At 38.1% G+C, this 27,987-nt stretch overlaps 1 protein-coding gene and 1 non-coding gene across 3 annotated transcripts; one reads left to right on the top strand and one right to left on the bottom strand.

Annotated features, from left to right (window-relative positions):
- Positions 1 to 20: 20 nt before the first annotated feature.
- On the bottom strand, positions 21 to 27,798 carry LOC106050896 (uncharacterized). 2 transcript variants are annotated; one of them, XM_013205950.2, is made up of 3 exons: positions 27,730 to 27,798; positions 6,347 to 7,642; positions 21 to 2,432 (listed from the first exon to the last, which is right to left on the bottom strand). In XM_013205950.2, the coding sequence occupies exons 2-3, from the start codon at positions 7,628 to 7,630 to the stop codon at positions 2,382 to 2,384; spliced, it is 1,335 nt and encodes a 444-aa protein (XP_013061404.2). In that variant the 5' UTR covers positions 7,631 to 7,642; positions 27,730 to 27,798; the 3' UTR covers positions 21 to 2,381. The 2 variants fall into 2 exon arrangements, with proteins under 2 accessions (XP_013061404.2, XP_013061403.2); XM_013205949.2 differs by lacking the exon at positions 27,730 to 27,798 and adding an exon at positions 21,105 to 21,532.
- Trnai-aau (transfer RNA isoleucine (anticodon AAU)) lies at positions 5,812 to 5,885 on the top strand. The gene has a single exon. It is a non-coding gene; the product is annotated as a tRNA-Ile (tRNA).
- Positions 27,799 to 27,987: the final 189 nt, after the last annotated feature.

The following is a 27,987-nucleotide window of genomic DNA, read 5'->3' as shown; positions in this document are numbered from 1 at the left end:
CAAGTTAAACCAAACTGTCATGAAATATAAAAATGATTTTAATTATGTCAGAAGCAACCATTAACCATGATCACACCATCTCTAACTAGTTAGTTGCACAGACATTGACATCATAAATCAGCTGCAGCTGTACAATATGATTATAGAACATCAGTCCCACTTTAGATAGATAGATATACTTGAACAATGTAAAAGAAAAATTGTTTTACAATTGAAAGACAATTAGGATTCGTTCATTGAGATGAAGTCCTAGACAAACTAGGGTCAAAAAAAAAAAATACTTGGTAGGTTTTCGTGTGTACAAAGGCTGGGCAGTATAACACAGAGATATAACTCCAATTCATTCACATTGCACATAATTTCAACATTTTTTTTCATCATAATACTGTTAAACATAGTATATTGCATTCTATAAATAATGTAAATGAGACAGTGGTTAATCAAGTCAAGAATACAGTGGTCATTCATTCTAATCACAGCTTAAAAAAACGCAAACTGTACGTTTAGAAACGTTCACTCTAATAGCACTGGGACACTAAAACATGATGGATGATAACATTGGTATTGTGAACATTGCATATTACATAATAAGAGGCTTAACATTTAATTTTCTTCTTTGACAAACAACAAACATTCATGCCATGTGTTAGGTTGTAGCTAAGTATACAGGTGTTAAAAATAGTAACAACTTTTGATTGTCCAAGACTCTCAAATTACAAATTAGATTTAGGTCAACTTTACAACTTTCAAAATGCAAGATTAAAGATAATTTGCTTTTGGTTTCTAATTATTTTAGACCATTCTGCCTTACTTTAAAAGTTTCTAGACCCAGATCTATATTTTATCAAAAATTAACCCTTGACCTTTTTAGTGTTTACTTCACACAACCTGACCATGAACCTGAGAGATCATTTTCTTTTGACAAAATCTAGATCCAAAAATTAATATATTATTTCACAGATGTACATCACATTTAAATACTTAAATGTCTTAAAACTGAAGAAAAGTTTACTAGAAAAGAATTTCATATTGAGGAGTATTTAGACAAGACAGACAGACATAATAGCCAAGGAACAAAACAATTATATGCACAAGTGTGCAGGTTAGATCAGCTTGATCATATCTTTTACATCATATTTGTTTTGCTCCCTTTGTCATTAACATCTCAAAGTAAAGTTAAAACTTAACAGCTCTGCATTGTTAGTGTAACTTAGGCCTACTTAACAGGAACCTATTATTTCTCTTAAAAGGCAAATAGAGAAATCTGATACTTTTGAGTTATTGTTATTTTTTTTTAAAGTAGAATATAACTTTGTTAGTTTATATTCACAGTACATAGTGTGAACTAAACTTAGTGTGAACTAAACATATGCAATAAAACTAACTTTAATATTCTGATGTGTGTATTGCAATTTTCTTCCAAACTACAGTTCATTCTGGAGAGCTTGGAACTTTGAACACTACAACTTGAAATAATTCAAATGTGGATAAAATTTACCAAACTTGAACAAGTCAAAGACATTTGTATATGAAAAGAACATTTTAAAACTTGAAGGACAATAAAAAAAAAAAAAAACACAACTGAAGAAAACATTAGAATCTCAATTTGAAATCTAATATCATTTACAAGATCAACATAAAAAAAAATTGTTCCTTGCTTCATGTTGGATTGTAATAAGATAATATGAAAACCTTTAACCTACGTTGTCGTGTGGTATGTGCTCTGGGCTTTTGTTCGGGGTTCTCGAAGGTCCCAGGTTTGAGCCCTCACCGCTGCTGGAGGTTAAAGTAGGATGTAATTATTTTCAGAATCTGAAGGAACATCCAAAACATGTAAAACAAACAAACAATTCATTTAACTGTTATATTTATATTTGAGTATTGATTAAGTAAAAGATATAGTTAGCAGTTTTTTTTTATTAAATTAAGAGGGGTCTGCAACAAAATCAAGAAGACATTTCAAGTGGTTAGACTGTAATCATGGCTACAATAGTCTTCATTTCATGAAAAATGCCTTTGCACTTCTGTGCTAATGTCTCTACTAAACTGAAAAGAACAATATATTTTCTTGTTTTGCTTTTAAATTAAAAAAAAAAAATTGTAATTTAATATAAATCGTGTATCTCCTAGTTTCAGACTTCAATTATTGCACAGTAATCATTGATTAGGCCTATATATTAATGCTGGCATCATGTAACCTAAGAGATGTATTTGTTGGCAGTGCAAGTCTTGAACAAGCAGATCAGTAACAGTTTCTAGCTTCATAGGCTGATGGGTTTTTTTTCCCTGCTGATTATTTATAATACTGACTTGATTAGTTTGGCTTCAAAGATAAGTGGTTTTCGTACACTGGCAGGCTTATGTTGAATCTATCTCGTGACTTACAGTACTGCGTCTTGAAGTACATAGTCTATGTCTAGAGGCAGAAAATGCTGAGGAGTAAAATAAAGATTCAACTGTAAAACAAATGTGTTTTTACTTGAGCACGTGCTGAAAGCGGTTGCGTTTGAGAGGGAGGGGGTAACGGTATTTAAGACGCTTCCTTTAAGTTCTAGGGTTTTTTTATTTAATGTTAAATAGCTCAGTGATAACTAAGTTAATTTGGCGTTAGAATAATTGAACGTAAGAGGCTTTTAAAACTCACCTGAAGATGTTTTAATGACTTCCAGATAAATGATAGCCCCTACCAGACAAAACATTTGTTTTTTGTTTCGTAAAAGAAATGATATATGTGAAACTAAAGTGACAACTACATTCACAATTTTAAAACTAAACGAGGTGAATAGTATGAATGGTTATGTGCATATTTCTGCACAAAGTAACCCAACCTAGATCAATATTTAAGCGTAAAATTCTACTCACTGATATATGTATCAATAGAACTCATCAACTGCCGTACGGATTCATATGAAATTTTGTACACAGGCTTCTTTTAGGGCCTACCTCTTAGGTTAGACAGGGTTTAGACGGATTCGCAGTCTGAACGCCGCATTTACATTTTAATTTTGGTAATTCCCCGAAAGGTCGCAGACTATGTATAAAAATAAAGCTTAAATACAAATAGCACAAAACAAAATCAGACTTCTGTTATTTTAATGCATATTTTCTTTCTTTTTATCGTAGGCCTATTTTCATTTCCATTTCCTTTAGCAAAAAAAAAATCTTAACGTAATAGCACCCAAAAATATCTAGACCATTGATTCCCAAAGGGATCCACGAGAGTGAAAAATGAATTTGGGGTCTACGATAGTAGATCTCTTACGCAGATCGAGGCTTCAAATTTGCATTACCCATCAGTGGAATTAACTCATACACACTCAACTGATTTGTAGCTTTGTTAATCCTTTAAATTTTAACCTTATTATTTGAATGAATCATTAAAAATGTTTAAATGTTAACATCTAATTTAAATATCTTAATTGTGTCTATATGAAACAAATATTTAACATGGCTGAACCCCAAAAAGAATGTAGAGCGCAGAGTGTGATCATTTGAAATTTAGCTTTAATTCTTCCTTTATTACCTACATGTCTTTTTATGCAACCAAGTTTTAAGTAATGACGCCATGAAATCATCTAACCTGGAAAATCATACGAGACAATGACACTATAAAATAGATACAGATTTTATATATATTTCGAACAATCAAAGATAAAGTGCAGAATAGACCCATTGTAGTTTAAACGTTTGCCTCTTGGATTCGAAGACTGGGATTTCGAATTTAGAGATTTTTAGGAGGCCCCTGAGTTCAGCCAACTCTGATGGCTACCTGGCGTTAGTTGGGAAAAAGTAAAGGCGGTTGGTAGTTGTGCTGGCCACATAACATCAACGTGAACCGTTGGCCACAGAAACAAACTGCCCATAGATTGTAAGGTCTGAAAGCGGGGCTTTATTTTACTGTATCAGATATTATATATCGATAGAAAATGTGTATTTTTTTCCCATCTTATTCATATGTAGTGGAAAAAGGTTTCAGCTAGCTAGGTTGCCTATCTTCTAACAAAAGCTGGATATCCCTTACCAAGGAGGTTTAATATTAAACCCAAAACTAAACTGAAGCCCGATATTGAAATTTTATAATTTTTAATTTATTGTAGGCCTAATCAAAACGGCTCTCTAAATTAATAAGCGTTAATTTTTTAAAATAAAATACAAACGTTACTTCAGTTACTTCCAAAAAGAAGATAATTAATTATGGCAATAGGCTTATGTATTATGAAACTGAAATATAATTTTATTAAACACACGATTCTTAAAGACAACCTGCATCATATCTGAACGAAGTGGTCGTCTCCCCTTTCCATTAGGACTAAAACAGAAAGTGTTACAAGATCATTTGTCGTCATCGAGAAGTATGTAAACACCTAAGTCAATTCATAAAGCGCTGGTTGTGAGTGTGTGAATGTTGTTCGTATTTGCATCTATATTGTTATTGTTACAGTTGTTACGCTGAGGTGGTTAGTTAAATTGTAGTCAAACTGAATTTCCATTTGATTGTAACAGTAAAAAATTATCTTATCTTATCTTATCTTATTAATATATTCAGGGCCGGGCCTACAGAATGCGGGGCCCTATGCGAAACGGATTGTGCGGGGCCCAGTCTGGGTAGGGATAAGGATAATAAGTGAAAATTAAGATTTCGTATTAGAAAAAAAAAAATTGGTCTTTGCATTTTATTCATTTTTTACTAAGTACAAAAATCGCTGTAAAATTAACTTTAAGCAGCTATCTACAGTAGATAATAGTTTTGTAACGAAAAGCGGATTAACATTCAGATCTGCTTTTTAGATTTACTATCAAATAGCCAAAATTAAGTATTTGAATTTCTTGTTTTGGAATTCGCGTTATTATTACAATTTTGTGCGAATGTAAATGACTACTATAATAATCTGTAGCACAGACATGTCTCTACATTCGAAATGGATCAGATATCAATTACAATTAATAAAACCAAACTGTTAAGTATATTTATTTAGAGAACACCAAGCCAAAACAAAAAAAGATGTGATGGACGGAGGACATTAAAGTGAGGCGGCTGTCGGCCTGATGGTGTGCGATGTCTGATACAGTACATGACTTGCCTTATGATTTTAGAAGTCTTATAGGGCCTATCTAGAATTCAAGCATAAAAGTGTGTGTGGAGGGGTGTTTTTTTTTTAAGTCATTATTATAGGGAAAAAGGGCCGAAAATTGGCTGGGGAGGGGGAAGAGTGGTGGAGCTATAAATAGATTTGAGTCTATTAGATATTTCGAGATTAGGCCTAAATTGAGAAGCCGAAGAGAAATCAGAGATTGTACGTAGAACTTTTGTGTTGTGTGTCGAGGCGGAGGTGACGGTCGAGGGTGAGTCTTACAAAGAGGGCGAGTGTTACAAAGAGGGCCAGTGTTACAGTGTTACAAAGAGGGCCAGTGTTACAGTGTTACAAAGAGGGCCAGTGTTACAGTGTTATAAAGAGGGCCAGTGTTATAAAGAGGGCCAGTGTTACAGTGTTACAAAGAAAACGATATAGTGTCCTAAATAAACAATAGTTGAACAGTCCTTTATAGTTTATAGCCTTGGTCGCCTTGGATGTAGCTAGTATATAAGTAGAATGCTTGTGTGTATGCTATGCAATATCTACTGCTTGCCTTGTTAAGACTAAATTCTTCAGAGTGAAACCTTTTTGTGCGTTGGTCATGAATCTATGTGCAATCTATGTGGGCTACAGTTAGTTCTTCATCTGTGTTCACAGTAAGTATAACTATAAAGTGTTACTTTATATATATGTCGTACGTAGAGAATTTTACAATAAAATTCAACTACGCTAATATGGCCGGTTAGCTCAGTTGGTTAGAGCGTCGTGCTAATAACGCGAATGTCGTGGGTTCGATCCCCATACTGGCCAATTTTTTTTTTTTAAATTGAGCTGAACCCCATAACAAATACCTACTAATACTAATACAAATAACTAGTTTTAAATTTAACTATGTAATTTTAAAAGAAATTTTTAATTTAATTTTACTTGTTAGTCAATTTTTTTTCCTTAGTGAATTTTTTAAAAATTGGTTAATAATTGTCATGGCCTATATATATATATATACGCTAATTGTCTATTCATGAGCTGGTGGTTACACTATTTACACGACAATCATTTGGCATAAATGCTGATTTCATAATTATTTTCCAGTCTGTAGGTCTAAGTAGTGTGGAGTTCATGTGTGTTAAAAGAGTTTAATATTGACAAAAAAATGTCTTGGTACGATATAGTTGAAGCGTATAACTGTGTGCGCCTCTACATCGCGATTCAACTAAAGAAGGTACGCAGCGCCATAGATTTAATGACTTCTAATGTAAACTCTAACATACCTCACTACCTCCGTGTCTGAGCGACTCAGCTACTGGGTTACTAGGTCTGATTGTCTCTCTTTGTCCTTCTCCGCCCATATAGTCTTGATGCTGCATCAGATCTTCTATGAGAGGAGAGTCCATACGATCACCAAACGAAGGCAGCATGGCGAGAAAGCTCTCCAAGTCGCTCAGCATTGGAGAGTATCTGTAGTGGCAAGCGGGGCAAAGGCCAACATCCACAAGTTCGTCCTCATCACTCGCGTCTAAGAGGCGGCACTCGTCGCAATAGTCCAGCGCGCTGCTTCTGGTAGATAGGTCCACGCTCGTCCGCCGCGACTCAAAAGAGAAGGCATCTTCAGAACTACGAGACCTACACCTGGAGCTCCCGCGCAGATCCTCGCTACTGCGATCTCTGATAGGCTCAAACATATTGTCAGGGTTTATCGTAATACCATTTCTTATCACCGGCACTCGAGGCACAGGGTTGACCATACTCGTAACCATTGAAACATTGTCCCTCAGTGCTAAAGATGTCCATATGGGAGGGGCTAAGCAGCTGAATGTAAAATTTGAGACATCTCTATGATTTTGCTGCCACGTAACAAAAACATGATCACAATGACTTGATGAGGTGACAACTTTTGGTGATTCACATCCTATCAGTATTTTCGACGTGCCAATGCATGTATCATCAAAACAATCACTTGAACGCTGGAGAGTTAAACATCTGTCAAAATGTATTTGAGATAGATCTCTATCTTGGAAGATTTCATTCTGATCTTGCTGATACTCAGGCGTGCAAGAAGCGTTGTTATTCAAGAAACTAATTATGTTCATGTTTTCATCATATTCTTGATAAAAACCTTTATCATCAATGTCTTTGTTGCTTTCTGGTTTACTTCCGGAATTCTGAACACCATTTTGAAAGTCCTCAGGGTTTCCACTGTTTACAGGCTGCTCAGTTACCTCGTGTGTTACCTCGTGTGTTTGGCTTTCTGGTGACTGGTTGCTTATGTTTTGGGCTGTCGAGATGTTTGAAGATATAGTCTCCGAATGTAGGGCTAAGGGAGGCAAGTTGTGTCTCGAATGTATGGGCGAAGTAAAGTTGTTGCTGCTGTTTGGAGGAGATGTCACAGCCGCTGTCAAGGACCAGCCATGACGTGTGCTAGCCATATCGTACGGCTGTGTTAAGCTGAGGTCTAGAGGGGCACTGACGATGTGGGGGCCTTGTCCGTTGTCGTCGATTTCGGACTGCTCCGAGCCTCCCATTTGATCAAGAGTTGGCGTTCTTGATGGTTGCATTCTAATAAAATTCTGAAAAAAAACAACAAACAGCTAGAGCAAGAGACTAACAGAGACAGAGTCGTCTTTAGAATGGTAGACCTGAATGAAATTTAAACTTTCTACTCCTGCTCCTTCTTTTACCAAGCCCTGCTACCAACTGTCCATTTCAATTAGGCAGACAGATTATCAGATTTAACGTAGCTACACAAAATAAAAAACTTCAACACCAGAACTAAGTCTATGGAAGCTTTATAACAAAGTGAAGCTTTATAAGATAGTGAAGCTTTATAAGATAGTGAAGCTTTATAAGATAGTGAAGCTTTATAACATAGTGAAGCTTTATAACATAGTGAAGCTTTATAACATAGTGGAAGGTCAATTATTAGTTATAGTCCATCGAGACGGGAAATGGATTTATTTTGCAACATATATAAATATTTATTTATTTATCCCAAAGGTTGAGAACCGTTGGTGTGGGGGGGGGGGAATTGCTTTTAGAATCTACACTGTCCGAACCGGCAAAACCAAGATTTGTGGTGCGGTCTTGACATCGTGTGTCCATGATGGAGCGCAGACATCTTTGGTGAAAGCGTTCAAGATGTCTTGGTTGTTTTCTGTATAGTACCCATGTCTCAGATCCATATTAGAAGGTTTGAGAGATGCACTAGTTAGCAGGTGCTGTATTTTGTAGATACGTGCTTATTAAAGTGGAAGGTTGTATGGTTATCTATTGTTAGTTTCAAATTTTTAGGCGACGACCTAATTATCTGCACAAGCCTTATCGTCCCCTAACTAGTACTATATACAAGAAAATTAATTAAGACTAATTCGAACTGGAATCTCCATAATGGAATGCCGACATGTTTTCCACTGAGCTATTCAAATAATTATAAGAATAGAAATTTTTATAGTTAGTTTAACATTGTTAGCGAACAAACTAATTCTCTACAAAAGGCTTATCTTCCCTTAGCTTATCTATAAAACAAAATTAATTATTTACGACTAATTGATTGAATAATTATTTATTTATTTTTTCATGCGTTGTCATCGACAATGTGCAAAATTTCAACTTGATCAGGATCAGTACTTAAGAGGCCTGTCAAGGTGACACCAATATTGCTCAATGTATGAATGTAGGACCGTGGCGGTTTCTGAATTAGTCTGGCATTGATTTCAGAAGAGTTCTTTGATTAATTAAATAGACGGTTATGGCTTGATCCTGGTCCTTCGACGTCCGGTCCTTAATGCTCTAAGAGACATACTTAGAGAAAACTTTCCCAAAATGGTCACAAATTTTATTCAATGCTTAGGCTGCTCAGGACCGGATTTGAACTAGATAAGGTCCATTTGAGACATGGGGCCCCTAGTAATCACCATTTATTTCTTTGCTTTTTCTTTTAAAAAATGGAGCTCCCAGGCAAATGGGGACCCTAAATTACAGCTAATGTTACCTGTAGGTAAATCCAGCAATGAGCTTGCTAGATAAACTCAATGGTCTGGAGGGGAAACTAGTTTGTGTACCATTAAATGATGTAAAATTGACAAGTCGCTCCTGCTCTTAGTTAAGTAGTAAGAACAAAAGCCGCTCCTGCTCCCAGTTATGTAGTGGATAAACAAGTCGCTCCTGCTCCTAGTTATGTGGTAAGAAGACAAGTCACTCCTGTTCCTAGTTATGTGGTAAGAAGACAGGTCGCTCCTGCTCCTAGTTATGTGGTAAGAAGACAGGTCGCTCCAGCTCCTAGTTATGTAGTAAGAAGACAAGTCTCTCCAGCACCTAGTTATGTGGTAAGAAAACAAGTCGCTCCAGCACCTAGTTATGTGGTAAGAGGACAAGTCGCTCCAGGACCTAGTTATGTGGTAAGAAAACAAGTCGTTCCAGCACCTAGTTATGTGGTAAGAGGACTAGTCGCTCCAGGACCTAGTTATGTGGTAAGAAGACAAGTCGCTCCAGCACCTAGTTATGTGGTAAGAAGACAGGTCGCTCCAGCTCCTAGTTATGTGGTAAGAAGACAGGTCGCTCCTGCTCCTAGTTATGTGGTAAGAAGACAAGTCGCTCCTACTCTTAGTTATGTGGTATCAAGACAAGTCGCTCCAGCACCTAGTTATGTGGTAAGAAGACAGGTCGCTCCTGTTCCTAGTTATGTAGTAAGAAGACAAGTCGCTCCTACTCCTAGTTATGTGGTAAGAAGACAAGTCGCTCCAGCACCTAGTTATGTGGTAAGAAGACAAGTCGCTCCTACTCCTAGTTATGTAGTAAGAAGACTAGTCGCTCCTACTCCTAGTTATGTAGTAAGAAGACAAGTCGCTCCAGCTCCTAGTTATGTGGTAAGAAGACAAGTTGCTCCTACTCCTAGTTATGTGGTAAGAAGACAAGTCGCTCCAGCACCTAGTTATGTGGTAAGAAGACAAGTCGCTCCTACTCCTAGTTATGTGGTAAGAAGACAAGTCGCTCCAGCTCCTAGTTATGTGGTAAGAAGACAAGTCACTTCTGTTCCTAGTTATGTGGTAAGAAGACAAGTCGCTCCAACTCCTACTTATGTGGTAAGAAGACAAGTCGCTCCAGCTCCTAGTTATGTAGTAAGAAGACAAGTCGCTCCTACTCCTAGTTATGTAGTAAGAAGACAAGTCGCTCCAGCTCCTAGTTATGTGGTAAGAAGACAAGTCGCTCCAGCTCCTAGTTATGTAGTAAGAAGACAAGTCGCTCCTGTTCCTAGTTATGTGATAAGAAGACAAGTCGCTCCTACTCCTAGTTATGTGGTAAGAAGACAAGTCGCTCCTGTTCCTAGTTATGTAGTAAGAAGACAAGTCGCTCCTGTTCCTAGTTATGTGGTAAGAAGACAAGTCGCTCCTACTAATAGTTATGTAGTAAGAAGACAAGTCGCTCCTGTTCCTAGTTATGTAGTAAGAAGACAAGTCGCTCCTGTTCCTAGTTATGTAGTAAGAAGACAAGTCGCTCCTGTTCCTAGTTATGTGGTAAGAAGACAAGTCGCTCCTGTTCCTAGTTATGTAGTAAGAAGACAAGTCGCTCCAGCTCCCAATTATGTAGTAAGAAGACAAGTCGCTCCTGTTCCTAGTTATGTAGTAAGAAGACAACTCGCTCCTGTTCCTAGTTATGTGGTAAGAAGACAAGTCGCTCCAGCTCCTAGTTATGTAGTAAGAAGACAAGTCGCTCCAGCTCCCAATTATGTAGTAAGAAGACAAGTCGCTCCTGTTCCTAGTTATGTAGTAAGAAGACAAGTCGCTCCTGTTCCTAGTTATGTGGTAAGAAGACAAGTCGCTCCTACTAATAGTTATGTAGTAAGAAGACAAGTCGCTCCTGTTCCTAGTTATGTGGTAAGAAGACAAGCCGCTCCTGCTCCTAGTTATGTAGTAAGAAGACAAGTCGCTCCAGCTCCTAGTTATGTGGTAAGAAGACAAGTCGCTCCAGCTCCTAGTTATGTGGTAAGAAGACAAGTCGCTCCAGCTCCCAATTATGTAGTAAGAAGACAAGTCGCTCCTGTTCCTAGTTATGTAGTAAGAAGACAAGTCGCTCCAGCTGCTAGTTATGTAGTAAGAAGACAAGCCGCTCCAGCTCCTAGTTATGTAGTAAGAAGACAAGTCGCTCCTGTTCCTAGTTATGTAGTAAGAAGACAAGCCGCTCCAGCTCCCAATTTTGTACTAAGAAGACAAGTCGCTCCAGCTCCTAGTTATGTAGTAAGAAGACAAGTCGCTCCAGCTCCCAATTATGTGGTAAGAAGACAAGTCGCTCCTGTTCCTAGTTATGTAGTAAGAAGACAAGCCGCTCCTGTTCCTAGTTATGTAGTAAGAAGACAAGTCGCTCCAGCTCCTAGTTATGTAGTAAGAAGACAAGCCGCTCCAGCTCCCAATTATGTAGTAAGAAGACAAGTCGCTCCTGTTCCTAGTTATGTGGTAAGAAGACAAGTCGCTCCAGCACCTAGTTATGTGGTAAGAAGACAGGTCGCTCCAGCTCCTAGTTATGTGGTAAGAAGACAGGTCGCTCCTGCTCCTAGTTATGTGGTAAGAAGACAAGTCGCTCCTACTCTTAGTTATGTGGTATCAAGACAAGTCGCTCCAGCACCTAGTTATGTGGTAAGAAGACAGGTCGCTCCTGTTCCTAGTTATGTAGTAAGAAGACAAGTCGCTCCTACTCCTAGTTATGTGGTAAGAAGACAAGTCGCTCCAGCACCTAGTTATGTGGTAAGAAGACAAGTCGCTCCTACTCCTAGTTATGTAGTAAGAAGACTAGTCGCTCCTACTCCTAGTTATGTAGTAAGAAGACAAGTCGCTCCAGCTCCTAGTTATGTGGTAAGAAGACAAGTTGCTCCTACTCCTAGTTATGTGGTAAGAAGACAAGTCGCTCCAGCACCTAGTTATGTGGTAAGAAGACAAGTCGCTCCTACTCCTAGTTATGTGGTAAGAAGACAAGTCGCTCCAGCTCCTAGTTATGTGGTAAGAAGACAAGTCACTTCTGTTCCTAGTTATGTGGTAAGAAGACAAGTCGCTCCAGCTCCTAGTTATGTGGTAAGAAGACAAGTCGCTCCAGCTCCTAGTTATGTAGTAAGAAGACAAGTCGCTCCTACTCCTAGTTATGTAGTAAGAAGACAAGTCGCTCCAGCTCCTAGTTATGTGGTAAGAAGACAAGTCGCTCCAGCTCCTAGTTATGTAGTAAGAAGACAAGTCGCTCCTGTTCCTAGTTATGTGATAAGAAGACAAGTCGCTCCTACTCCTAGTTATGTGGTAAGAAGACAAGTCGCTCCTGTTCCTAGTTATGTAGTAAGAAGACAAGTCGCTCCTGTTCCTAGTTATGTGGTAAGAAGACAAGTCGCTCCTACTAATAGTTATGTAGTAAGAAGACAAGTCGCTCCTGTTCCTAGTTATGTAGTAAGAAGACAAGTCGCTCCTGTTCCTAGTTATGTAGTAAGAAGACAAGTCGCTCCTGTTCCTAGTTATGTGGTAAGAAGACAAGTCGCTCCTGTTCCTAGTTATGTAGTAAGAAGACAAGTCGCTCCAGCTCCCAATTATGTAGTAAGAAGACAAGTCGCTCCTGTTCCTAGTTATGTAGTAAGAAGACAACTCGCTCCTGTTCCTAGTTATGTGGTAAGAAGACAAGTCGCTCCAGCTCCTAGTTATGTAGTAAGAAGACAAGTCGCTCCAGCTCCCAATTATGTAGTAAGAAGACAAGTCGCTCCTGTTCCTAGTTATGTAGTAAGAAGACAAGTCGCTCCTGTTCCTAGTTATGTGGTAAGAAGACAAGTCGCTCCTACTAATAGTTATGTAGTAAGAAGACAAGTCGCTCCTGTTCCTAGTTATGTGGTAAGAAGACAAGCCGCTCCTGCTCCTAGTTATGTAGTAAGAAGACAAGTCGCTCCAGCTCCTAGTTATGTGGTAAGAAGACAAGTCGCTCCAGCTCCTAGTTATGTGGTAAGAAGACAAGTCGCTCCAGCTCCCAATTATGTAGTAAGAAGACAAGTCGCTCCTGTTCCTAGTTATGTAGTAAGAAGACAAGTCGCTCCAGCTGCTAGTTATGTAGTAAGAAGACAAGCCGCTCCAGCTCCTAGTTATGTAGTAAGAAGACAAGTCGCTCCTGTTCCTAGTTATGTAGTAAGAAGACAAGCCGCTCCAGCTCCCAATTTTGTACTAAGAAGACAAGTCGCTCCAGCTCCTAGTTATGTAGTAAGAAGACAAGTCGCTCCAGCTCCCAATTATGTGGTAAGAAGACAAGTCGCTCCTGTTCCTAGTTATGTAGTAAGAAGACAAGCCGCTCCTGTTCCTAGTTATGTAGTAAGAAGACAAGTCGCTCCAGCTCCTAGTTATGTAGTAAGAAGACAAGCCGCTCCAGCTCCCAATTATGTAGTAAGAAGACAAGTCGCTCCTGTTCCTAGTTATGTAGTAAGAAGACAAGCCGCTCCAGCTCCCAATTATGTACTAAGAAGACAAGTCGCTCCAGCTCCTAGTTATGTAGTAAGAAGACAAGTCGCTCCAGCTCCCAATTATGTGGTAAGAAGACAAGTCGCTCCAGCTCCTAGTTATGTAGTAAGAAGACAAGTCGCTCCAGCTCCTAGTTATGTGGTAAGAAGACAAGTCGCTCCAGCTCCTAGTTATGTAGTAAGAAGACAAGTCGCTCCTGTTCCTAGTTATGTAGTAAGAAGACAAGTCGCTCCAGCTCCCAATTATGTACTAAGAAGACAAGTCGCTCCAGCTCCTAGTTATGTAGTAAGAAGACAAGTCGCTCCAGCTCCCAATTATGTACTAAGAAGACAAGTCGCTCCAGCTCCTAGTTATGTAGTAAGAAGACAAGTCGCTCCAGCTCCCAATTATGTAGTAAGAAGACAAGTCGCTACAGCTTCTAGTTATGTAGTAAGAAGACAAGTCGCTCCAGCTCCTAGTTATGTAGTAAGAAGACAAGTCGCTCCAGCTCCTAGTTATGTGATAAGAAGACAAGTCGCTTCTGCTCCTAGTTATGTGATAAGAAGACAAGTCACTCCTGTTCCTAGTTATGTGATAAGAAGACAAGTCGCTCCTGCTCCTAGTTATGTAGTAAGAAGACAAGTCGCTCCTGCTCCTAGTTATGTGGTAAGAAGACAAGTCGCTCCAGCTCCTAGTTATGTGGTAAGAAGACTAACAGCTCCAGCTTCTAGTTATGTGGTAAGAAGACAAGTCGCTCCTGCTCCTAGTTATGTGGTAAGAAGACTAACAGATCCAGCTCCTAGTTATGTGGTAAGAAGACAAGTCGCTCCTGCTCCTAGTTATGTGGTAAGAAGACAAGCCGCTCATACTCCTAGTTATGTAGTAAGAAGACAAGCCGCTCCTACTCCTAGTTATGTGGTAAGAAGACAAGTCGCTCCAGCTCCTAGTAATGAAGTAAGAAGACAAGTCGCTCCAGCTCCCAATTATGTGGTAAGAAGACAAGTCGCTCCAGCTCCTAGTTATGTAGTAAGAAGACAAGTCGCTCCAGCTCCTAGTTATGTGGTAAGAAGACAAGTCGCTCCAGCTCCTAGTTATGTAGTAAGAAGACAAGTCGCTCCTGTTCCTAGTTATGTAGTAAGAAGACAAGTCGCTCCAGCTCCCAATTATGTACTAAGAAGACAAGTCGCTCCAGCTCCTAGTTATGTAGTAAGAAGACAAGTCGCTCCAGCTCCCAATTATGTACTAAGAAGACAAGTCGCTCCAGCTCCTAGTTATGTAGTAAGAAGACAAGTCGCTCCAGCTCCCAATTATGTAGTAAGAAGACAAGTCGCTCCTGTTCCTAGTTATGTAGTAAGAAGACAAGTCGCTCCAGCTCCTAGTTATGTAGTAAGAAGACAAGTCGCTCCAGCTCCTAGTTATGTGATAAGAAGACAAGTCGCTTCTGCTCCTAGTTATGTGATAAGAAGACAAGTCACTCCTGTTCCTAGTTATGTGATAAGAAGACAAGTCGCTCCTGCTCCTAGTTATGTAGTAAGAAGACAAGTCGCTCCTGCTCCTAGTTATGTGGTAAGAAGACAAGTCGCTCCAGCTCCTAGTTATGTGGTAAGAAGACTAACAGCTCCAGCTTCTAGTAATGTGGTAAGAAGACAAGTCGCTCCTGCTCCTAGTTATGTGGTAAGAAGACTAACAGATCCAGCTCCTAGTTATGTGGTAAGAAGACAAGTCGCTCCTGCTCCTAGTTATGTGGTAAGAAGACAAGCCGCTCATACTCCTAGTTATGTAGTAAGAAGACAAGCCGCTCCTACTCCTAGTTATGTGGTAAGAAGACAAGTCGCTCCAGCTCCTAGTAATGAAGTATATAGATAAGCCGCTCCTAGTCTGGTAGTAAACAGACAAGTCGCGCTATTTTACCAAACCTGGCAGTTGGCAGCTATTATGAAAAAGGTGTCTTCTTTTTAATCTTTGGCCAATCAACACTTTAACAAGTGCTGCGCATGCGGGTGTCTGTGTAAAATGCGCTAGTACATGATACAACGACAGTGACAGATTAAGTTTACAAGCAAACGTCTAGAACTGATATCACACTAGAGTGACTAGACTAAAGTTACAGTATCTGGTAAAATGTTTGCGTCTGATATAGATCAAAGACATCGTGCAAAAATGGGAGCAATGTTAGGCTTCGCTGTCGATTTTTGACAACTTTAGGTAAATATTACTTCTTGTGATAGCTGTGATTATAAGTCAGGCAGAGCAATCATTAACCAAGGTGGTACTAGATACTATTTAGTAAAAAAAAAAAGAAAAGAAAAATTAGGAAACTTTGAAATAATAATAATAAAGCGTTGTCTTCGATTTCAAAGATTAAGGATGAGTGCAGTATTTTTTCCTTGACCCCGCAAACACAGTTTGAGACCTGCTTTTTTTGCAAAATCGAATGCAGACAAAGACGTTGTCCACCGTGGGGTCCACCTGTCTTGGGCAGAGTCTTTTTTTGGGTCTTAAATGTGTATACCGCGACCTTCGAAAGAGCTTATCAGTTGTCTCTTTCAGAGTTCATATGCTGCCAGCTGTTTTCCTCTACGCCAGTGTTTCCCAAACTGTGTTCCGTGGAACCCTAGTGTTCCGTGAGGCCCGAACAGGTGTTTCACGAACTACTGGAATAATTAACTAGTATGTGCGAGGTGTTCCGTTAAGGAAAAAGTTTGGGGAAACACTGCTCTATGCCGAAGAGGGCAAAATGGCAGCTATTATGAACAAGGTATCTCCTTTTTAATCTTTGGCCAGTCAACACTTTAACAAATGCTACGCATGCGGTTAAACACTTCCGGGTCGCACCTATTTTACGCCGTACCTCTCTAAAATCGCCAAAAAAAGAGATAGCCTTTGGTCTGCGGTCATCCTCCATACGGGATAGGTTTTCAACCCAGAGTAGCTGTCGAATGGTAAGTGATGCTTCCTTTCTGTCCCCACAAGCCTCTAGCAGAACTTTGAAATACTGTGTATGCGGAATCAAACAAATAAGGAATATACGTTTTTCCATGTTGTGGTTGCGGTAACTAAGGACGCATAATGCAAAGAGATAATACAGAAACCAAATGAAATTATTTACCAAAATGACATAATTTCATAATTTAAAACAAAATCAACAGCAGCAAACAGAACTTCTGCCAGGACAGAAAGGGAAGCGACGTAAAAGACATTCTATTACAAAAAAAAGTGATTAGCGACTCGGAATCGGTTCACATAGTGATCCACTCAGGCAGGTAAAAAGGCAGGTTTCAATATTTCCAGTATGAATACCAAAAGCTATGAACTACAAGTTATCCACAACTACAAACCTATCTATATAAAACAAGGTTACAAAAGACAGTTTGTGTGGAAACACAAACTCAAAATCGGCCCCCGAAGTAAAATGTTTTACATAATTCGGATAATCCTTCAGAGTTGAAGATAGTTTACTTCCTAGTCCAAACCTCCCGCAGGACGACGGGGGATGGGAGCAGGCAGGGTTTGAACCTTCGATCGTCGATAAATCCAAACGACAGTCCAGCGCGCAAACCGCACGACCAGTGGTCCACCCAGGTAGGCTTCAATATTTTCAGAAAGAACATCCGAATGAAATTATATCAAAGACAAATGAGAGATAAGAATGGAGAAAGAAGGTTAACAGATCTTGTGTAGTGTCCCAACCGTCCCACAGATCAAAGGATACGTGAAAGTGAATGTCAAGTTAGATGTGAACCTGGCCTAACTAGTTTGTGGTCTATAGGGCAGATGATGTAAAGTTCATCTGTTTTTGTGGCCTACGGTTAACGAGGGTGTCATGTAGCCAGCACAACGACCAATCGCCTTTGCTTTTTCCCAACTAATGTCAGGTACCCATTAGAGCTGGGTAGACTCAGAAGTTGAAAATCCCAGTCTTCACCAGGATTCGAACCCGGGACCCTCGGTTCGGACTAAATAAGTTAATTGTTTTGAACAGGCTCAATCTCATATTCGAATCCTAAAAAAAAAAAAAAAAAAAAAAAAAAAAAATTCCGCTATATAGAAAATGTTCACAAAAATTATGTTTATAAGATTATTATTCGTCTTATATTAGGTTTAACATATAATGCATACTAATTAGCTTTTTCTTATAAAAAAACTGCTTGCATAATTGATTTTAAAAATTAGAATTTTCGCTTTCAGGAAAAAAAAAAGTAGCCGTTGCATCAGAACTTTGAATGGTCTAAAATATTGTGAAATCGGATTTTCAATATCTCTTCTAGTTTATGAGATCTAAACGGGACGGACGGACAGACGGACAGACGGACAGACATTTCGCACAAAACTAATAGCGTCTTTTCCCCTTTCGGGGCCGCTAAAGATGCGTTTCAAAGTGTCGTCGATATTATTGTATTGTTAGGTCAACTGACGACATGATATCATATTATTGTTATTATTACATTGTTAATATTCATATAAATTTAATGAACTGATAGCTAAGGAGATATGGCTCAGTGCGAGCCTGGCTTAACTGATGTTATTGAATGATTATCTCATTGATAGCTGTGTAAAGAGCCAGTCTCTCATTCAAGGCTTCAAGGAAGAGGCCTATCTCTTCATAACCACCCCGGGATGTCTTGTAGGCTACATTTACTAAAACAATTATTTAATGTTGTTTTGAAATATATTTGACTTATATAAATACTAAATGAATTATTTCTCTTTAAAAATAAAAGTAAACACTTTTTAAAATGTTACTTAACTTGTATAGCTTATAAAACTTAATTTAGTAATAAACATATTTTCTATAAAAAAAATTATTAAAAAAAGAAACAGTTGGTACTAGGTCTCAAAATTTACAAATCAATTATCGCCCTCATTATTTTAATTCATTTTGTCTGTAAACCCCCTTTTTTCCCCGTGTTTTTATTTGCTTTTAATAATGTATATTTATTAAAAACGTCTTGCATATTTAATAATTAAAAATTATACGATTCGTTTTGAGGAAACAAAAAGGTAGCCGTTGCAACACAACAGGACTTTACTTACATATTATAATGTCGGATTTTTTATATATTTTCTAGTTTTTGCGACATAAACGGTACGGACTGACACACCAAACAAACCCCTTTCGGGACCGCTAAAAATGAGATGAGCAACATGTCTAGTGTTATAGTCTTGTATTCAGTGTCTAGAGTATATTTTTGTATCCAATGCCGAGTGTATAGTCTTGTATCAAATATCTAGTGTGTTGTTTAGTATCCAATGTCTAGGGTGTAGTATAGTTACAACGCAATGTCTAGACTCTAGTGCAGCGGTTCTCAACCTTTTAAGCACGGCGACCCCTTTTTACAATTTCCCACTCTGCCGCGACCCCACCTCACACACATACACATATAGCAATAGAAGAATAGACAATAACAATCCATATTTTTGATTTGTCTTAGGCGACCCCTGGCAAATCGTCAATCGACCCCCAAGGGGGTCGCGACCCACAGGTTGAGAACCCCTGCTCTAGTGTATACTTTATAGTCTAGTATAGGAGATTTTTCACTATGAACTAAGTAATGTCAAGTACGTAGTTGATCTTCGTCTCCTTTATTCCCGCTAATTAGTTGCCCGTTTGTTTAAAAATAAGTCCTAGAGGCTAGAGGGGCATCTCACTTTTTAATCTGTATTGAAACTAGTTTGTGATAGAAACCAAAGAGCTTATGAAATTTGATTCTGCAGTGCTAAAGTGTACATCCGGTTTTGTCCCGTAGCTTCTTCTAAAGAAAATTAATTTTGTCGCTGATTTGAATCTTTTAAATTCGACGTTACGGAAAGAAAGTAGATTTTTCAAGAATTAATAAAGATTTTAAAAAACTTAAGTATTTTTTTTTGGACCAGCTTGTAGTATTAATTGCATTCTTTAAACACTAATTATAAAACGTTTGATAATTGTTTTAAAAAATCATTTTACTGAGTATAAGTTTTCATATCGGACTATGGTTTAGCAACACGTTTTTGCAAGGCTCAAATGTGAAGATGTTGACATCCTGGCATAGCTTACATCGTCTACTATCTGGCTAAAAGTTGTTGTTTTTTTCTTTGTTGTTGAAAAACCAGCGAGCCTGAAACTAAGCCCACTGACCACAAACCACCTTAATTATAGAGTTGATTAGACTTTTTCACAAAGCCATCATTATATTAATTGAAGCCTAACCTCTTCCCTTAGCAAGCCTTATAATGGAGACGAAGTTTTTTCTTTACTTTCAGTGTTTCCCAAACTTTTTCTTGAACGGAACACTTCGCACTTTCTGAGTATTTAGCGGAACACTTCGCACATTCTGAGTATTTAGCGGAACACTTTGTATATTTTTTCAGAGTTTACTAGTTAATTCTTCCAGTAGTTTGTGGAACACCTATTCAGTCCTCGCGAGCACTAGGGTTTCTCAGAACACAGTTTGGGAAGCGCTGCCCTAACTGATACAATCAAGTATATCGTTTCTTTTTTTTTCCCTTTTTTCCCCTTTTTTTTGTTGTTATTATTTTTTTAAAAGTTTTTTTTTTAAATAGGTCAGTGTTCTTTTCACTTAGGCTAGTAGTTAATAGTTAGGCTAGTAGTTAATAGTTAGGCTAGTAGTTAATAGTTAGGCTAGTAGTTAATAGTTAGGCTAGTAGTTAATAGTTAGGCCAGTAGTTAATAGTTAGGCCAGTAGTTAATAGTTAGGCCAGTAGTTAATAGTTAGGCCAGTAGTTAATAGTTAGGCTAGTAGTTAATAGTTAGGCCAGTAGTTAATAGTTAGGCCAGTAGTTAATTATTTCTGCCAGGAACGAGTTTATTTAAGGCGAAACACAATTCATCATTCCATTAACTGTGTCCACTGAGAGAGATTCTCTATAATGTGGCATGTTTTCAGCAGTGCCTACCTAACTTATATGGAAAATCTTCTAACATATCTTCAGGACGTTGAAGATGTCTGCCAGTTTATTTCCATCCCCCATTCGGCTATCATTATTGGATATATTATTTTGTTCAGTTACAATTTTTGCTTAGTCTTTAAGAGTACATTTTCATATTTTGTTTTGTTTTTAAGCATTTTTTTTAACATTATGAGCTTATGAGCTGGTGATACAGCAATGATATAATTATTGCGGACTTCCATGTTAGTCAATCAAAAGTAGATCAGGTCGAATGAAATTTCTTTTCTGATTCATAACAGAGCATATAATTGTTAGACTAGAGAACCCTTGAGTGTGAGTAGTAGAGAGGCGTATTTGCCCAAATCAGATCAGGTGTCAAGGCCAGCTAATGATAATATTATTTTTAATTATTATATTTTCTATATAGAATCTAATGGTTTGATAAGTTGCATAAACTTTTCGCATTTAAACTGTTGCTATAATTGTACGAAAAGTTGTTTGTTCAAATAAATAACGCAACATGTTTGTAAGAAACAGATTATTCACAAAATGTTTTGTTTTTTTTTTATTTGATATTATAAAACTTTTCTTTTGGATAATTAAAAAAAATGAACTATACAGCCGCAGACTTCAGTGGAAAGAAACTGAGTTTCTAAAAACAATGTCAAGCAATTAAGCATGCCAGATTTCTCACCAAATTAAAACTTCAGATGTTTATATCCATGATATCTCACAGCCTAGCATTCCCTGGCTAGACAGTGCCTGACATGCAGACACACTAACATAGAATCGTCGTCATGTCTAAAGTATTTGCTGATGTCATTCAACGTGCCACGCTTAGGGCTGATGTCACTAAGGAAGAATACGTAGCAGGCGAAGGATTAAAGAAAAAAAATACTAGTAGAAAACGCCAGGTAATATATTCCAGAAAGAGCGGGCTGCGATCTGGCAACTGATGACTGAGACGCCTGCTGTTGCTACTGGTAAAAAAAAAATAGGGGTAAAGCTCGGAGATGGGAGGTGAATTTGCGGGGGTAGCCAATGCAAACAGATGTTACCTTGTGACGCATGAAGAATACCTCAGTCGCCGTCTTGAAACAACACGCACTCCACACCAATAAAAACAACACCTGATTGCCAACAACCATCCACAGGGTGGTTGCTGTTTAAGACTGACACAACTATCTATAAATATAGCAGTCTATATGTTGTTATTTATATACGAACAACGTCAGTATCCTCAGCACACTATACAATACTAGGATGGCGGTACATTGATTAGCCTTGAAGAAACCAAAATGTCACGACCGTAGATAAAAAAAAAAACCAGACACAAGAAGACTTTTAGTGCCTTTTTAATTTTTTTTTTTTTTTTGGCTTTGAATGAGTTGTAGGGTGTGTTGGCTGAGTGGTGGCCTATGTCACATGGTTCCAATCCTAGTGAAAACTAAGATTTGATTGGACGTCCTTGTTTCTCCCAAACTCTAACGGATACCTGGCCCTGACTTGACCCCAACTCTAACGGGTACCTGGCCCTGACTTGACCCCAACTCAAACGGGTACCTGGCCCTGACTTGACCCCAACTCAAACGGGTACCTGGCTCTGACTTGACCCCAACTCTAACGGGTACCTGGCCCTGACTTGACCCCCAACTCTAACGGGTACCTGGCTCTGACTTGACCCCAACTCTAACGGGTACCTGGCCCTGACTTGACCCCAACTCAAACGGGTACCTGGCTCTGACTTGACCCCAACTCTAACGGGTACCTGGCCCTGACTTGACCCCAACTCTAACGGGTACCTGGCCTTGACTTGACTCCCAACTCTAACGGGTACCTGGCTTATTAGTTTCTAATAGCAGTTCCTGTGGAAACATAAACAAAGACTCTAGCAATGACAGAGAGAGGAGGGGGGGGGGTGCTGTTTGTACGAGTTCAGTCAACAACAAGAAAAACGTCCACAAAAAAATTCAGAACTTTAATTCATGAAATTGCTACCTTTAAAACGAAGTGTCTGTAACGAAAACCTCATAGTGTGTTTGCGTGTGTGTGTTGGGGCATGAATTGCAAAGATTTTAATATCGTTTTGTACTTTTTATTTTTTAACAGGTACTTGTACTTTTTATCACACTCCAGCCTTGACCTTTAACTCGTCGAACAGGTAACTTTCATTGAAACAAGAAGGGTGCACGTGACTAATGCATGCAGGGATTTAACAGTAAGGTTATACTTAGAAAGAAAATATATAATTGGCTAAAGGAAACTGAGGATTTAAACTAAATCCAAACTTTTATTCATTTTGTTTTGCCAATTTCTTAATGCTTGTTTGAAAAATATGAGGGGGTCAATCTTAATGATGGCATGAAAGTTTTAATGTGATAAACTGCACAGCGACCTCCCAACTCAGAAAGTACTCTGTCTATGTCTGCGAGAGGTGTCGCGAAGCTAGTTTCTCATTTGAACCTGGAGGTTTTCATTCCACTAGGTATCGTGGCTCTAACTAAACATACATGTTACCTCATGGCTCTAAACATACAGGTTACCTCGTGGCTCTAACTAAACATACAGGTTACCTTATAGTTCTAACTAAACATAAAAGAAATGGAACACTTGCCACATGTTTTAGCATCAAAGAAGAGCTTTGAAAATATTTTAAAAAAAATAATTTAAAACAACAAAAAAAACGTGTATAAGGGAAAGAAAAGCCAAATCACTGCCCTATATCTCTCACTGCCCTATATCTCTCACTGCCATATATCTCTCACTGCTGTATATATCAAACAAATGAATTCGTTACCACTAATTGATTAACTAATGGACCTCATTCACCAATTGTAAACAAACAACATTTAGCCACGTGATAATATTGATAAAACAATGGGAAAAAAACTGTCACGTGACAGCCTGTGTGTATTACGTAATTTGTATAGAAGAGATAGAGATCCTAGAAAACGAAATTAGTGAAGACAGACTGACAGACAGAGTGAGTCAATATATAAGCTTTGTACAAATGGGTTCACGAATCAAATAAACAACGAGCTTACTACTTTATAAATCTTCGAATCTCACATGACCCTTAGCCTTAAACTCACAATACCGTGTCAAAGTGGGAGGGGGAGGGGCTAAAAAAACATTGACAACCTAAAGTATTCGTACAATGTTCGGTTTCTTGTTTAGCGGGCTTAAGTAGATCTATGTGACTAACTCTTTGAATTTTTTTCCACCACACATAAATTAAAGTGAGGACAGTTTGGACTGAACATAATCAACACAAACGTACGTCACATCCGGTCATGATCATGTTATCCGCTGTGGTGGCTGAGTGGTAAAGCGCTTGGCTTCCGCACCGAGGGGTCTCAAGTTTGAATTCTGATGAAGACTCTGGGATTTTGAACATCTAGATTTTTAGGTCGCCCCTGAGCCCCCACTCTAATGGTTATCTGACATACGTTAGTGAAGTTAAGGTTCGTTGTGCTGTCAACATGACACCCTCGTTAACCGGCGGCCTTAGAAACAGATGACCTGAACATCGCAAGATAGGAATGGGGCACCTTTACTTTAGGTCATCTGCTAAACCAAAACAAATAGTGAAACTAAGCCAGACTTGAGTTGACTTTGTCATGAGAAAGCCTACTTTGACTCAAGTCAAACACGGTATTATTGTAGTAGAGAGTTTCATATCAGGAGTTACATACAGAAATAGCAAACCTTTTGGTCTAGCCGGGGTACTGAATTTGTTTCTTTTTTTTTATTTCAGCACTGTTGAATCAAATGTCGAAGTGCTATCGCTTATAGTACAAAATTGTTTTTATGATTTCCAAGGCAACAAAGATCTTTCAATATGGCGTCTTTGACATCGTTTATTTATCCTATTGATTTCTAAATCTTTTTCAATTTTTCCCTTTTCCATTTTTTATTATATTGCCACTACATTTCTTCATTCCGCTTTTTCTTCTTTTTTTTTCTTCTCTATCACTGTGTTTTATTGCTTTAAGAACATAAAGTGGATGTTAAAAACGAATGCTTTAAATATCAACTTGATCCGAGAATGCGTGAGGGAGAAATAGCGTTAACATTATTTATGGGAACTAAATCCAACAAATTTAGCCGTATCTGTGAATACTGAAGTATTAGTTTCCCTTGCTGCTATTAAACAAAATAATGAATTACCAGTAATATATTGTCTGTTTTTTTTTTTTTATTGATTCATGTCTTGTCTATGTCAATTAATAATTATGCGAAGTTTCAGCTTGATCCGAGGATGGGTGTGGGAGAAATAACGTGTACACACTTTTTACCAGACAGACAGAGTGAGTTGATATAAGCTTTGTAAAAAAGGATAAGCCAATTAACACATTAAAAACTCATCCTCCAGTCGAAACAAACACTTCGTCTGCTAGACACTAGCCAAAGATGGAATGTATTAAAGGGAAAACAATAACGCAAACTAAATAGTCTGGGAAGGGGTTTATTTCAAAAGCACATTATTTTAATGGTTTGGACGCGAGCCAGAGACAACACATATCTCTTGCTTCACACGCGAGCACCGTGGGAAAATGTTCTCTGTTGACCAACTCGCAAGCAGGTAAAATACAAAAAAAAAAAAAATGTGTATAAAAAAGAAATGCGGTAAGAAAGATAGAAAAGAGAAAAAAAGAAAAATCTACCAAGCACTTGGTTGAGAAAGATAAGGAGCAGACGATGCACGTGGTGCCGACAAGAAAGCGCGCGCGTTTGTTGGCTCGATTCAGGGAAGAAAACAAGAAGAAAAAAAAAAGGGGGGGGGGTAGATCTAAGTTGAAAACAAAGGGCGCTTGTATGAAGAGTGGCCAGATAGTTTGTCTCATTAGTTGTCAATTAAAATTGAAAGGTGGGAGCTGTTACATTATCAACGTCGAAACTGAATTAATAATCAGGTGTGTGTGTGTGTGTTTGTACGTAGATATTTAAGAGGGGAGGAGATGTTTTTATCATTAATTTAAATAGTTTCTCCTGTTTTATCGACAGGTTAACCGTGTCGTTCCGAGATCAAATCCTCTATGCTTGGAAATAAGAACAAAAAAAAAATCAATATACATCTAATCGAAGGTTATTTGTTTGAATTACATTTTAACCTATTTAATGTACAAGAAAAGTTGTTCAGCTGCAAGCGTGTACTAAAGATCCAGTAGAGCTCTAACATTTCAGAGTTTGTGTTCTCAGCATTTTGGTTAGCAGAACTGAGGCCAATAACCTATTTGGGCCCATAGGAAACATTTAAGGAAAAAACAATGAAAAAAATAAACAATGTGTTGACTGAAAGAAGTTAAATATAAAAACTTATTTACACTATTTTGTTTAGCGTCCCATGTGAATGTATCTTTCTGTCCATTGAGCGAGAAACAGACAACAAGTATAGAAGCAGACAACGTGTTTAGAAACAGACAACAGGTTTAGAAACATACGACAATTCTAGAAACAGACAACAGGTTTAGAAACAGTCGAGTTTAGAAACAGATAACAAGTTTAGAAACATATAGTTTAAAAACAAAAAGTTTAGAAACAGATAAGTTTAGAAACAGATACACTTGTTTCTAAATTGGTTCTCATAAGGTCAGAAAACAAAAATCCAATCCATTGATAAATGGAAAGATTATTTCGTTATAGATGCTTAGATGGATGGATACAGAACTATATTTTCTTAATTTTTAACAGTGACTTAACCCCACCCCCGACCAAAAAATCAAAGTTAGTTTTACTCTCAACCAGTTAGGGGTCTGGGTGAGCGCCGTAAGCTTCAGAAATTCGTTCTCTATGCATCTACAACGCACTATTTTCCTAATAAGAAGAGCGCAGATTTTCAAGACAAAGTTCAATTAAGAACTAACGGGAATGATCATTTATAAAGCACACATCTATTTAGAATAAACATTATTTTGCTCTCTATACTCTGCTAACGTATATATAGTATACATTCTCCACAACTCCATCCCGAAAAAAAAAAGCTATAAAAATGTTGAGTATTTCATGAACGCATATTGCGAACTAAAGATGGCTACCTGGTTTTTGTGGTTTAAGCACGGGATATGTCGTCTCCATGGCCCCGGGTTCAAACCCTGTTAGCCTAGATTCTCTAGCACTCATACATTATAATCTTAGTGATAAGAATAATAACAACAAACTTAAATCCCAATTCTAATGGGCGAACAAAAAAAATTGTTCTTTGGTCAAAAATACGTTTGTACTCAAACAGATACAAAACATAGATATGTATCATTCTTTTTAAGAACAAAATAAAACTGAAACATTTCGCGCCAAAACGTACACATCAAAACGGATGCGCCAAAACTACCATCACACCAAAGAGGCTGCGCCACAACGTCCTGATTCGTTTAAGAGATGCTCGTATCCATCTATTTCAAATTGACCTCAAAATTCGAACATATATAATTTTTTTTAATATCGAAAAACTCCAGAACTTCGCCAAAGTGAGCCTACACCAGATATAAGAATTTAGGTGGCTCGAAAAGATATCTACTGTCAAGTTTTTGGAGTAAACCAAAAAACAAACCCAGAACCTAGAATATTTAAAAGCGAAACTGGTGCTGGATAAGGATAAGACACGCTGCGAAAACAAAGTATCAATTTTGCAAGGCAGGCCAATGGACCTCATTCACCAGTCGTAAATAAACACATTTAGCCACGTCATATTATTGATGAAACAATGACAAATACTTATCGCGTGACAGCCTTTATGGATTACATAATTTGTATAGAAGATATATAGAATCACGTGGCTAAATGTTGTTTGTTTACGATTGGTGAATGAGGTCCATTGACGGGAATCGGAAGGAAAGAGGAAAGTGGGTTGGCCCAATCATACCTGGAAGAGGTCAGTCATCAGCGAAGATGAGGATACTGGAATGACATGTTAGCAGATGAAGAAAGCCGTTCAGAACCGAGTTCAGTGGAGAGTTGTGGTTTCGACCCTATGATCCACTGGGGGTGCACAAGATTAAGTCAATCAAGAAATGGACTATCGTCATTCAATGACTGAAATTGGTCACGTTTTGTACAAGAGCATTATGATCAGAGGCCAAGCAGTTAAACACTCAGCTTACGTCACACACACTCACACATCTCAAAACAGCAACAGCAGAAAAACAAAACAGGAATTAAATCTTTTACGTAACTAGTACATGACACTGTCAATCTTATCCTTATCCTAAAAGTTAAAATATTCTAATTATCTTATATTCATAAAAATCATTACAGTAATATTCTAAACATTGTCTCAAAACGTGACGAAACAAGCTAGAAATGACAAAGTAGTATATTACCTTTCATTGAGGTATCGCTCAAACCTTTGACAGATGTACACAACCTTCTGTACCCACCTGACCATCGAGTACACATAGTCAAGTGTGTTGTCATTGTTCACTCGACACTAACAGATGGTTTGTAGGTGACTTTGAATGTAACAATAACATTTACTGACACTCATAGCATTTTTTTTTAAACCTGCGCTATTCAATTTGTTTTTGTAACGGCCCTCATAGGAAAAAGCTGCTTCTGGTTGTGTGCTGTCTGTCTGTCCA

The sequence above is a fragment of the Biomphalaria glabrata genome, chromosome 1 (assembly GCF_947242115.1).
Source record: "Biomphalaria glabrata chromosome 1, xgBioGlab47.1, whole genome shotgun sequence".
NCBI lineage: Eukaryota > Metazoa > Mollusca > Gastropoda > Planorbidae > Biomphalaria > Biomphalaria glabrata.
The sequence above is the reverse complement of the archived record's forward strand: the minus strand, read 5'-3'. Positions and strand labels throughout refer to the sequence as shown.